The sequence below is a fragment of the Onychostoma macrolepis genome, chromosome 14 (assembly GCF_012432095.1).
Source record: "Onychostoma macrolepis isolate SWU-2019 chromosome 14, ASM1243209v1, whole genome shotgun sequence".
NCBI classification, from domain to species: Eukaryota; Metazoa; Chordata; class Actinopteri; order Cypriniformes; family Cyprinidae; genus Onychostoma; species Onychostoma macrolepis.
Genome location: NC_081168.1, coordinates 20,434,066 through 20,447,124, shown reverse-complemented (window position 1 = coordinate 20,447,124; position 13,059 = coordinate 20,434,066). Strand labels below are relative to the sequence as shown.

Genomic DNA, 13,059 nt, shown 5'->3' with positions numbered 1-13,059 from the left:
TAAAACCCTCAAAAGATGAAATGTGCTGAATTATTAAAACAATGTCAGCTTTCTTTTCACTTTGGCGTGACATATTCCACCTTTTGTGAGATTCACTCAAAATAATCTCTACGACCACAGCGACAAAAGCAACATTAGCCATAATCAGTTTCTCAGATGTATTTTAATATGTACTGTCCTTACATTACAACAGTGTTCAGTTTATACAAGAGATGCAGACCATTCAGCTAAAAAAAGCCTGGAAACAGGAGTCTTCATAAAAAGTGCTCATTAAATAATACACTGTACATCGTTCATGAGTTTGATTTGAGATAGTATGGCATGTGTGGGAGAGAGAAAGTCTGTGATTTACCAAATTAAGAGCGTTTGACCTTGAAAACGCTGCTTCTAAGTGAAGAAGACATCATCTCTGCCAGCTCCATTATTTACAGCTTCACAGCATGAAGGAGCTGATCTTCAGTTCTTTGTGCAGGTGGCCAATATGTTCATCAGGCCATAGTTACTCCTCACAAATGAAGGAAACACATCCAGCGTTCAGTTCTCAGAGTACCGATCGGTTTCATCACCAGACGTTCAGCTCTAGAACAACCAAATCATGCAACTTCCTCTGCACTGGCCTGGAATGAAACATGTCCTGATGTAATGCAGTTTATAGCTTTAGACCTGTTTGGAGTCTCTTTGGGCCCTTTAAACCGCAGTGTGGTCTTTTAAATTCTATAGTACTGTATAAAACACCGGTCTTCATTCGCACCTTGTTTATTACTGCACGAAGCAAAATCATAAGACCAGGCAACTTCCTCTAACTCCTCCTTGTGTATTTGGCAGAATCAAACTCAAAAAGAAAGAAAAAAAAAGAAAGAAACTGAAAGTCTCTAAACAGTATATAACATTACAGAGCCCATATTCAAAGGGCCTGCAATCAGAAGGCCTTAACACTAGAAAGGAGAATCTCATGAAAATGGTCAGAAAATGTCAGACATATTTCACCTCCCACAAAAGAAAATATCTATTTTTTTAGGACCATTTATAAATAAATAAATTTCTTTTTATTTATTTATTTGCATTGTGGCATTATTTCAATGATAACTACGCATATTTCCCACTAAATTCCCATGAATGTAATGTGAAAGAAAAATCTCAAATTTATAAATGTATTTGTACATTGGTACATACATAAGGTAGCATTTGTTGTACTGAATTTAATTTATACTATTATTAATGCTAGATATAATAATCATCTTTATTATACAGCACGTTTTTTTTTTTTCACATTACATATGAGAACTTAAGTTGTCATGAAAAAATGTCATAACGGTCCTAAAATACACATCACTTTTGTATTACAATATAATTAATTATAAAAATACAATTAATTATAAATAATTTTTCCTATCAATTTTTTGGGGGTAAAATATGACTGATATTTCTTTGTGAGATTCACCCATAAGTCTTTGATATAAAAACACATTAATAAAGATTAACAGGGGAATTATTATTATCAGGCGTGTTTTATGAGGAGAATCAGGTCACATTTAATTTACTGTAAAAAAAATGTTATCGCTGATTACGGATAACACTGAGAAAAACCAACTAAACCAGTTTGGAGAATCAAACCACTTGGGAAAAAGCCTTCACTTTTATATGTGATTATTAATAAGAAACGAAGGCTGAAATATTAATGCAGATGTAAATGAAGCTTAAAGAGAACAGAGTGAATCCGAACACCCTCCTCTCTTTTTAAATACACAGTAAATCTCAGTTCCACCTTCATCAGCATCACCATCACCATCATCTTCATCTCCCTCTAGTGTAAGGGAGTGGAAGTCGACAGTGACAATTAACATCTGACTCAAGTTACTCTGACAAAAATCATCCCACCACTGAGCATCAGAACCCCCCCAAACCCTCCCCTGGGAGCCAGAGTCCCCTGCGGCACAGTCCACTTGTGTTTTTGCACATTCGCCCATAAGTCCATAGCCTGTTCCTCCCTCCTTCAAAACCGTTGGCTCCGTTTTCATCCCTCCTTACACTCAGGTTCGTTCATTCTCAGGCAAGGAAGACCACAAAGATGATGAAGAAGATGATGAGAACGAGGAATATCTTGATCATGAGCCAGCGATTGGAGGAGACGGATTGGAAGTACTTCAGTATCTCAGTGTGGGCCATTTCCACATTCAGCTGGGTGTCCTCCACATTGGCGTCGATCCTGTTGTTCAACAGAAACAGACAATGAATATTTGCACACATCAACTTTTAGTCACAAATCCAAGTAAAACTCTCACACTGACATTTATGCCCATTTAAAAAAAATAAAAATACTACTGTGACTAAGTGTTTGTGTGTAGTTTGTACAGCTTGTATATGAAGCATGTACTGTACTGTTGAGTCTGTGGTTTTGCAGTATGTTATTCCTGTGGTGTGTGTGTGTTTGTCTGACCTCTGAATCGTCTCTTCCTGCTCTTTGACCATGTGCGCCAGCTGCTGAAAGATGGAACCCAACTCCACAATGGTGCTCTCGATGTTCTGCATGGTGTCCGCTCGGCTCTGGATATACGAGTCCTACAAAAACATAACAATAACAAAAGGATATTTATCATACGTTGAATGTTTCTGCTGCCTTCAGCTACAAGCAGCAGCCTAGCCTGCAATCCATTCCTAATTTCCTGCGAGACTGATACCTGTTCATCGATGAGCTGCAGCTGCAGAGGGTTTGCTCTAGAGTCCATGTCGATAGCCACCTCTCCTCCCAAACTCCTGGACTCATCCTGCATCAGAACTGAGCTGTCTGCGAGAGCCAAGAAATTGAAAACTATTAGATACAAAATAAAGACACCAAGTGTGCATAACAAACCACAAATAATCTGAGGAATATGAGTCATGACAAGGTGAAAAATTCTGTTTTTCAAATGAATAAATTATAAATAGATAGAAATAGAATAGAAGAGAGACATACATTATCTAAAAGAATTATCTATATAAAATTTAAAGTTTATAACGTATGTATTATAAAATAATTATAATAAATACAACAAATAAATTCAATTAAGGTGCAGGTTGTTAAAGGGATAGTTCTCCCAAAAATGAAAATTCTGTCATTAATTACTCACCCTAACGTCCTTCCAAACGTGTAAGACCTTCATTCATCTTTGGAACACAAATTAAGATATTTTTGACAAAATCCGAGAGCTTTCTGACCCTGCATAGACAGCAAGGGTACTTAAAGTACTCTCGTTGCTTCATAAAATGAAGGTTGAACCACTGATATCATGGACTATTTTGTCTATGTTCTTTGTACTTTTCTGGACCTTGAACATGGTAGTACCCTTACTGTCTATGGAGGGTCAGAAAGTTCTCGGATTTCATCAAAAATATATCTTCATTTGTTTTCTGAAGATGAAGGTCTTACGGGTTTGGAACGACATGATTTTCATTTTTGCGTGACTTATCGCTTTAATACAAAAATTCTGAGAGAATCTCAAATATAAGGAAGTTTTAATTTGTTTACAATGTTTAGTAACTACATAATTACCATTATTTCATAGTTGTGAATGTGATCAATTTACTATGTAGAAAATATTTATACAGAATGAGTAAATGTGTCTAAAGGTTTTCTGCTGATGGCACTGGTAGTGAATGATTGTATTGGCACAGCCAAATACTACTTATTCTATAATATTAACTAGCAATAAAGCATAATAGCTTGACTCATTACTAAGAACTAACTGAAATTAAAAAGCAAAAGCTGGAACCTAAAGGGATAAACGTTCAAATGTGCGAACCACAAAATGAAAATAGCAGTACTAAAGAGGTTACATACTGAAGTTATTGGCGAGCAGAGGAGAGGCCGAGACAGGGGCTTGGGAGAAATGCTCTCTTCTGCTGCGCTGCTGCTTCAGATTCTAAACACACAACAGGACAGATATGCCTCAGTTAAAACAATAAAATAATATTCATTCATTACAACTCAACTACATGTTGTCTTGTTTTAAAACACAAGTTTTTTTAAACAAAAGAAAACTGACAAGAAAATGCAGGTGGTTTCATAGGACCATGATGTACAGTAAACATTGTGCATTTTTGCTTTGCTAAGGATCTGATCACATATTTAAAAACCTAACAACTGCTTGGCATGAAATGATGATGTTCTAAAAGTGTGGCACTGATCATTTATTTATATAAAAAACAAAAAAAAAAAAAACACACTCACTTCTGTTCTCACTTCCAGGACTGACTTGAAATCGTTTGACATTGATGCCAGCTTGGACTGCAACACAAACATTTACAGATAAGACAGCAGGAAAATGAAAATGAAAGGTGTGGTAGTCAAGTCATCTCATGTCAATCAAAATGACATCAACCACCCCTACTGTCTACAGCTAGGGATATTTAAGATAACACTTCCTGGAGAGTCTGGAATATCTGTGCACTGCAGAAATATCAGATATAAGATTGTACCTGCAGGGAGACAACAATTGTGTTGGAATGTGTCTGGATGTGGCGGCCATTTTGCCCACTGCGGGATCGTACAAGGTCTTGCAGCTGCGCTATCTGCTTGTTCAGACTGTTGATGTCCTGATGAGAGACACAGACAGCATATATCAGATCACTGCAAGAGGTTTGCTCTTACACAATATTGTAGTTAGCTGAAGGATTCTGGTAAACACAGATACCAACACATCTACAGGCAACTTCAAAGTCAATAAAGTGAAATAAGCAAGAACTGAGACATATAGAGAATGACAACAGAGATGTCATTAACCTGTTTAATGATGTACGTTAGCTCCTCAATCTCCACTGCTTTATCATCGAACAAAGACTTCCTCTTGGCCACTAGGAGTGAGGGAAGAATAAAAGTTTATAATGACACCAGACCATACAGTGTAAGAAATCGACAATTCAATCATATTAGACCCCAAAGTATACTAGGGGACTGCCAAATAACCATGGAGCAGCATCAGAACAGTACTGTTGAAAACATTCGTCCACCACCAATATAAGAGTCTTGTTACTTACAAATTGTAAGCTTTTCAAGCTTGGCAAATGTGTTGCTCAAGTCTTTCCCAATTCTCCTGTTACGGAGGGGGAAAAAAACAAGGTTTCAGGGGGCAAAGTTGAGGAAGTAAGACAATACACAATTGCACGGAAGCAAAAAAAAAAAAAGACTTGGCAAAGGCCAAATAAAAACATGGATATGCACTCTTACTTGGCCATAAGAGTGAAGTCACTGCGCTGTTTAAGGGCATTAATGGCAGGTTTAGTGTGAGTCCCATTCTGAAAAGACAGAAGAATTGTTTTTTTTTTTAACCAAAAATATAAAATTGTTATTATGCACCAAAATTAACAGCATCATAAAATATCTGTTCAGCCAAAAATGAAAATTTGCTGAAAATGTACACACCCCCAGACCTTCCAGAATGTTAATGAGTTTTTTTTTTTTTTTTATCAGAACAGATTTAGAGAAATTTAGCATTACATCAGTGTTTCCCCTAGTTTTATGGCTTTTGGGGGGAGGGGGTGTTCCGTTTTTTCCCGACATGAAAATAAAGGGGATTTAATATTGATAATAACATTGAAGACATTGTATGATTATTCCTTAAAGATAAGGTTTTAATAGTTTTAGTAGTAGTAGCCTATTACGTTCTGCCCAATGTCTTCAAGTGAAACCGAACTTTTATTTTGACGGGCCGTGAATACCTTTACATTTCTGTGTATATGATATATGAGGATAGTTTTTCTCAAATGCTCATGAAGTGACTATGAGTTGTTCATGTATTTATGTCCTCATTTAGTGAGACGACAGACGTTAATATCACCGCAAGCGTCGTGCGCTTCAGTATGAGTAGTGAACAAACCCGCGCGTCTGCGCCATACATTAACACAGAGACACGCAGAAGTCATATTTAAATAGACGTTTTGCGGCTTAATATTTACAAATAGGAGTGGGAGTGTGCTCACTTGTGTGTGCGCTTACGTTTGTGTGTGTGTGTGTGCGCTAACCGGGGCGGAACTCCGCTGTCCGCGCGATACAGAGAGAGCGACCATGTAACAGACAGAAATGACACGCCGTCGTGCAAATAAGATAAATAACATAAGGCTATTTAGTTTGTTTAATAAAAGAACAAGGTATAGACCTGTTCTATAGGGAAGGTAACATTGAATGACTTCTTTTGTGGTCTGGCGCTATAGAGAAAATAAAATTGACTTGACCTTCAAGGGGGGCGGGGGGCGGGCCGCCCCTAAAATAATGGTAGGGGAAACTCTGATTACATCACTTGCTCACCAATGGGTCCTCAACAGTGAATGGGTGCCGTCAGAATAGGAGTTCAAACAGCTGATTAAAAGCATCACAACTGTGGGAATTTTGGATTATTATGATGTTTTTATCAGCTGTTTGAACTCTCATTTTGACGGCACCCATTCACTGTAGAGGATCCATTGGTGAGCAAGTGACGTAATGCTAAATTTCTCCAAATCTGTTCCAATAAAACAAACGAACAACAACAACACATCTACATCTTGTATGGCCTGAAGGTGAATAAATTGAGCAAAGTGTAACATGAAAATCTAAAAATATAACGACAAATTTTTTACTTCCATGAAAAGGAGATAAAAGGCAGAATCTTCTGTTTTCAATGCAAGGAAAGTGGATGGTGGTTTATACTGCTTTTATGTATCTTGCATAGTGCCTTTTCGGAGCTTAGCAGCATAAATCATCACTTACATTTGATGTATATAAAGAAAAGCTCACATTCTGCCTAGTTTAAATTGTGTTACATGACAGAAAGAAATAGGTCAGTAAATCATGACAGAATGTTCAGTTTTTGAGTAAACTATCCTTTTAAAATTTTATAATGTAAAGTGTACTATTACTTTATCCTTTAAAATACGTAATATGTTACACATAGTTTTAAGCATTTCTGAAAACCACACTGCACAGTTCACTGAATATCCTTTGTATAACACTGTGTTTGCAGATGTATTTAATATTGTCATACCTGTAACTGTCTCCCCTGCAGTGACTTACAAGCCGACTGGAACTCAAGTGTGCGGTCCCGACACGTCATGATAATGCTGCAGAACCTCCTTCCCTAAACGATATCAGGATGTGTATGTGTGACAGTGAGTCTAAAGCAATCCGGCTGCTGTGAAACTCTCTGCTGTCGTCTTTATGAGGGCCAAAGCAAACACTTCAGGCTTAAGATGTTACTAAGAGCTTGGAAGAGCTGACTGTTCTTCAGCGACTCCGCACATCATCTGAGGATCACAGAATGATTCAATCAATCACCTGAACTTTGATTGTCGTTGCTGAGAAGAGACTAAACAATGTTAGAAAGTATTTGACACTTAAAGGGACAGTTCACCCAAAAATGAAAATTCTGACATTTACTCGTCCTCAAGCTGTTCAAAACCAGAATGAGTTTCTTTCTTCTGTTGAGCACAAAAGATGAAATGTTTAAAGAATTTTGGTAACCAAACAGCTGATGGTAGCCATTGACTTCCTTATGTTTCTATCCTTCCCATATTATGAAAGTCAATGGCTACCGTCAGCGTTTTGTTATTGTTTGGTTTTGGTAAACGATGACAGAATTGTCATTTTTGGGTTAACTATCCAAATGCTCTTGTACTTGATAACAAAATATCAATCCAAATGACTACAAATAATGCATTAACTTTTCCTAGAACTTATTTTCAACCACTTGGCATCAAATACAATTCTCTAGGTACATGGCTACTGTCTGTGAATCCAGATAAAATAAGTAATTTATGCAAACACCCTTGTCTGGATGTCACCCCCACACACAGTAATACTTGACAAATAGAAGATCTGCGTATATACTGATCCCAATACCTCAGTTTACCCTTCTTTATAAAATCAATAAGGAAACTCTCTCTAGACAATGTCTACAAACAACCGGACCATCAGTCAGCTGAGGAGAGGTAAACTGAACTCATATGTTATCGGATTATAGGCCACCTAGAATATTCTGGCTTCACGGCTAGACGTTTAATAACACAGATCAATGAAGGACAACTCATTCGTCGCGAAGATATAATCACAAGCTTTTACTTACATGTTCTAAACACTAATTCGATCTTTCAAGGTGTTTACAGGTTTGTTTATGTCTGTATAGCGACTGCCACCGTCTTCAGTCCAGCGGTACGCAGTTCTTTGGCCCAAAACTCGACAATTTCTGTCTTAATTTGAATTATAAACACTCCAGATGAATCTAAACCACTAGCTAACACATTCGTGACATGGTCTATAATCGTTTACTCACGGTTACTGTATCATTTTATCGTTTTTTCCAGTATTCCCGGCTTGTCGATGTTACGGAGGTCGGGGTTTCACTTCCACTCTTTACCGCTTCCGGTGTGCGTAACGTCACTGCCACGTCCACGATTGCGCACGCGCACTGCCGCTCTCCGAAAGCGTGACTTGTGACGCTAATGATAAAATTTTGCAAGCAGGATTAATACGAATATAATTTAAAAGACAAATATTTTCTTATAAATCTATTTATTTTTCTAGCCAAGTTTTTTGTACACAAGTGTAAGTTTTTGTCTGTCAAACCTCTTTTTATAATTTTTTGCAAAGACCTTAAATGTTATTTGGGTACCATCTCTTCTTCTAACAATGCCAAAGCATTAAAGTCTGTTACAATCTGCACAAAGTATAATATTTCAGCTTTTTTGTAATGAAAACCAAAAGGGTCTCAAGGCTTTTCTCTCTCTCTTGAATTTATTTTAAGTTTTTGTTACCCCTGGCTCAATTTTATTTGTATTTATTTGTATTATTTTTATTTTTACTTGCTTTTATTGTACTTCCTTTCACTGGCTTTTTGTCTTCTGAATTAGTGTTTATTTTTGCTCTTAATTGTGACACTGTACTTGATGTTATATTTGTTCAATAAAAAAAAAAAAAAAAAAAATTAATACGAATATAATACGAATATAATTAGAATTAAATTTTTGGTTTTCACTGAATACATTTATTTTTAGACCATTTTCTTGTTTAAATGTTTTATAGCATGTTTACTCTTTTAAGTTAAATCTACTTTTAATATTCTTAGGGATGACATTTAACACAATGAATGTTTTTTAATTTTTAATTACCGGTAATTAATTAATGAAATTCATGGATCTATCTATTGATGCTTTTAATACTCCCAACCACGGTACATCTGTGTTTATTATTGATAATTAATTGAAACTAAAATAATTTATATTTAAAATAGTGCTGGAGCCATTGAAATAATTTTTATTTTACTTTACCCTATTATTTTCATTTTTACCTTTATTTAACGACAAAAAAAAAACAATTAAACAATTTTAAATAAAAAGTAATTTTATAAATACATTAATTTAAAATAAAAACAGGTTTTTATTAAGGTGCATTTTATGACGAATATTCGTGGTTTATAAACATTCATAGACAATTTTATTAGCAAACCTAATGACTGTAACATTTCAAAGCACTACAACACCAGCAGATGTCGCCAAACTAACTAAAACTTGAGAAACTGCACTTGATGCCCATGAAACCGCGAAATGAATCATTTTGAGGTGAATATGGTTTTAAAGATTAAAAGACTACTCATGCACACTGACTAAAACATGTTGTTCCTAGTACACACATCACCAAGCCAAATAACTCTGGTCGACAGTGCTTTTGAAACATAATTGTGATCTTTCATATACCAAAACACACTCATTGTTGTTTTACGACTGGGACAATTCACTTTGACTTTTGTTGTTTTTATTCCATAACCCTACACCTAATCTCAAACCTTAGATTTTCATTCAAACATTTATCATGATTCCTAATCCATTTGTAACAATTGGTTGATTACCAATTTCAGATTTTACCATCCTTAAGTGAACACTTGGTCTCCACAGTGTAGGAAAACACTGACCTACACACACAAACATATTCTCAGCCATTCAACATGAAGCAGCATGTAACCTGTTTGAAGTCTCTTTTTGTGCTCCTTATCTCCTTTGTGCCGATCAGCAAACTCACTTTTGAATCCAGCAAACCCTGTAACTTATCTGAGGATCTGCATTATTTTGGACTGAGATCGATGACACAGCTCTTTTCAGATAGGGTTCAATAGCATCAGTGTTCCCTCAGAGCAGAAATGCTCATAAAAACACATTAGAAAACCACTTTGAGAGGCCTAAATGTGAAGGTTTACATTTTTCTCTTACATGCTGACACATACACACACAGGCTGCGCTCAGACAATGTCGTCGTCTCTGCCAGATAACATCACAACACACACATATTCATGTTGTCCAGATAGCATCCAGGCCTGCTAGAACACAGCTGCTTCAACAAAGAGACGCAAGGAAAACACGACTGATGTTTTATCATTAGTGCCACTTTGGGCACCAACACACTCACACACGCAAGAGCAGGAAAACAATATGGGACTGTGTTTTTAGCTGGAAATGAAAAAAGAGGTGAGCCTGACAGAGGAAGAGGGCGGCCCTGGAAAATATCATTTCTATAATGCCTATGAGAAGACAGGGAGGAAGGGAGAGAAAGACAGAAAGTGGCACAGAAATGTATTCCATCTTCTGGACGGATGAGTCACTCTGCGTTTTCTCCCTCTCCCGTTTTTCGTAATCTTGCGGGCGGGCTGCTAAATTTAGTTCTGGCGCTGAGCCCTGACAGACAGGTAGGCCAGCATCAGCCTCAAAATGAGTCTACACACACTCTGAGAAAACACACACACATTTGGAAACGTGTGCACTGAATACAGACATAAATCCATACAGGCAGACTGCTGCACACACACACACACACACACACACACACGACCTCGCTGCATCAAGCACAGTCATCAAACATGCTGTGAAATATTTATATGAGAACTCGGCTCTGCAGCGTCTCGCTGCAGGTGATACGCTGGAGAGAATGTTCTATTTTGATAATGTCACTGGAATCAGATGTCTGGCTCTCTATTAATACAAAATCCCATTTGAGAATGTGATGAGGGGACCAAATAGTGAATAAAAGCGCCGCTGCCACTCAGCATGATAAAATCTGACCTTTACAAAACTGTCAGCAAGCACAGGCCAACAAAAACCCTTGTTTAAGTCTGTAATATGGCAGAACGTTTAGATTTAGTCTAGATTTATGAATAGTCTCATAAAAACTTTAATTGTAAAATGTATTTATAAATGAAGCCTTTTAGGATTTTTGGTTAATTGTCATCGCATTTAAAGGAATTTTAACAACAACAACAACAATAATAATAATAATAATAAATAAAACATACAATTTTATTGGTTAAAAAATAGGCCTCGTTTTCTACAGAAAAATATAATTAATTTAATTATTATTATTACTATTTTTATTTATTCCAGAAATTGTAATAATAATAAATAAATTCATTATTCATTATCTCTGCAAAATTAAAAGACTATCAAAATGAGAAAATTAAGCCTATTTTAGGATTTGGTTAACTGTCATAAAATTTTAAGAAAAATGAATAATAATAATTTCTTATTAATATGCATCGAAAATATTAGAAAAAATTTATATATGTAGAAAAAATAATAAAAAAGTAATGTAGTAGTAGTAGTATCATCATCATTAAATATAAAATGTTTAAATAAACAAAACAAACATACAGAAAAATGTTAAGGGTTATAAAAGCAGACTTAAGTTTCTTCATCCAAAATTGTTATTAATATTTAACAAAAAATGTTTTATTACTTTACTTTACTTTATTATTTTATTTGATTTGGATTTGATTTGAGCCAGACATTTCTTTGTGAGAAGGACTGATTCACTGGTAGCGCTGCATGTATTTTTAGCAGCCTGTCTTCAGATGTATCACTCCTGTTAAATGCCTAGAAAGAGAGAATAAAACAAGTATCATCAGACAGGAGGTATCAGGTAAGGGTTGTGCTGTTCCACAGGCATTGGGCAGGTGGCATTTGCATTAAGCAGTGTGTGTGCGAGCAAGTCTGACTCAGCAGCAGTCAAGCGAGAGGAGGGAGAGAGATAATATTATTTCTCACATCATTACGGTACTGGCGGCCCTCTGCCCGAGACTCCCAGACCCAGGTGATAATTATCACAATGTTTATCTTTCATTACCGTTAAACGGCAGGAAAAGAGAAGGGAGGAGTGGACGGCACAAAACAGGGAGGTTGAATTGAGAATAAAACACAGACTAAAGCAAATATGTGCTTTCCCTACAGAAAACTACTGTTACATTATCATGGTACAGTGATGCTATCAGATAGTAACACTATAGTACTTTGATATTTGATAAAGTATGGTACTAAATGATTACTATTTACATGTACCATGTTATTTACATCCAAGGTCAAGGTCTTCTTCAAATCATGTTACATGTCCAGTTATAGACCATATTTCCACTATAGATCCAATCTCACAACATGTCCAGGTCACATTTCACCTCAAAAATGAAGTCTATTTTTAGGACCATCAAGACTTTTTGCATTATTTTCATAACAAGTTCTATATTTTCTAATCAGATTCTCATTACCCTGATGGATATTACTTTTGAGTTTTACCCCCGTAATACAACGATTTTCAGTTCATAAACTACAAATATTTAATTACACAAGACAATACAATAAACACTTCTATAATGCTTTTATTTTATATGTTGCCCAATATATTCTATGAATATAGTAATCTATATCTTTGTTTGCAATACAGTAATGAGATGCATAATGAAAATAACAAATAAAAAAGAAAACAATTTTGATTTGAAATCTGACCCAGACATGTTTTTAACAAGTTTTATAAGAGTCACCCAATACTGTGGTAATTTTGCAAGTGAGACTTCAGAATTACCAAATCATCACAAATCTATCTCAAAAATAAGACATTTCACTTTATTTATATTAATATATAGCACATTGTTTTATGGCTGTTGTGTTTTGTATATACTGTATGTATGATCTGACCTACGTTTGAATTTATACACATTGTAGACATAAAGCAGAGCAGGTTATGTCTCTCTGTAACAAATATTATACACATGTTCACACACAGGAGAATTGGGCACAGAT

At 35.8% G+C, this 13,059-nt stretch overlaps 1 protein-coding gene across 2 annotated transcripts; it reads right to left on the bottom strand.

The window, feature by feature from the left end:
- Positions 1-144: 144 nt before the first annotated feature.
- On the bottom strand, positions 145-8,439 carry stx5a (syntaxin 5A). Of its 2 annotated transcripts, none has more exons than XM_058797447.1 (11): positions 8,280-8,439; positions 6,996-7,254; positions 5,204-5,271; positions 5,014-5,069; positions 4,760-4,830; positions 4,456-4,572; positions 4,208-4,264; positions 3,818-3,899; positions 2,679-2,785; positions 2,438-2,559; positions 145-2,206 (listed from the first exon to the last, which is right to left on the bottom strand). In XM_058797447.1, exons 2-11 carry the CDS (start codon positions 7,062-7,064, stop codon positions 2,047-2,049), a joined length of 909 nt encoding a protein of 302 aa, XP_058653430.1. In that variant the 5' UTR covers positions 7,065-7,254; positions 8,280-8,439; the 3' UTR covers positions 145-2,046. The 2 variants fall into 2 exon arrangements, with proteins under 2 accessions (XP_058653430.1, XP_058653431.1); XM_058797448.1 differs by lacking the exon at positions 8,280-8,439 and adding an exon at positions 8,073-8,272.
- Between the last annotated feature and the right edge of the window lie 4,620 nt (positions 8,440-13,059).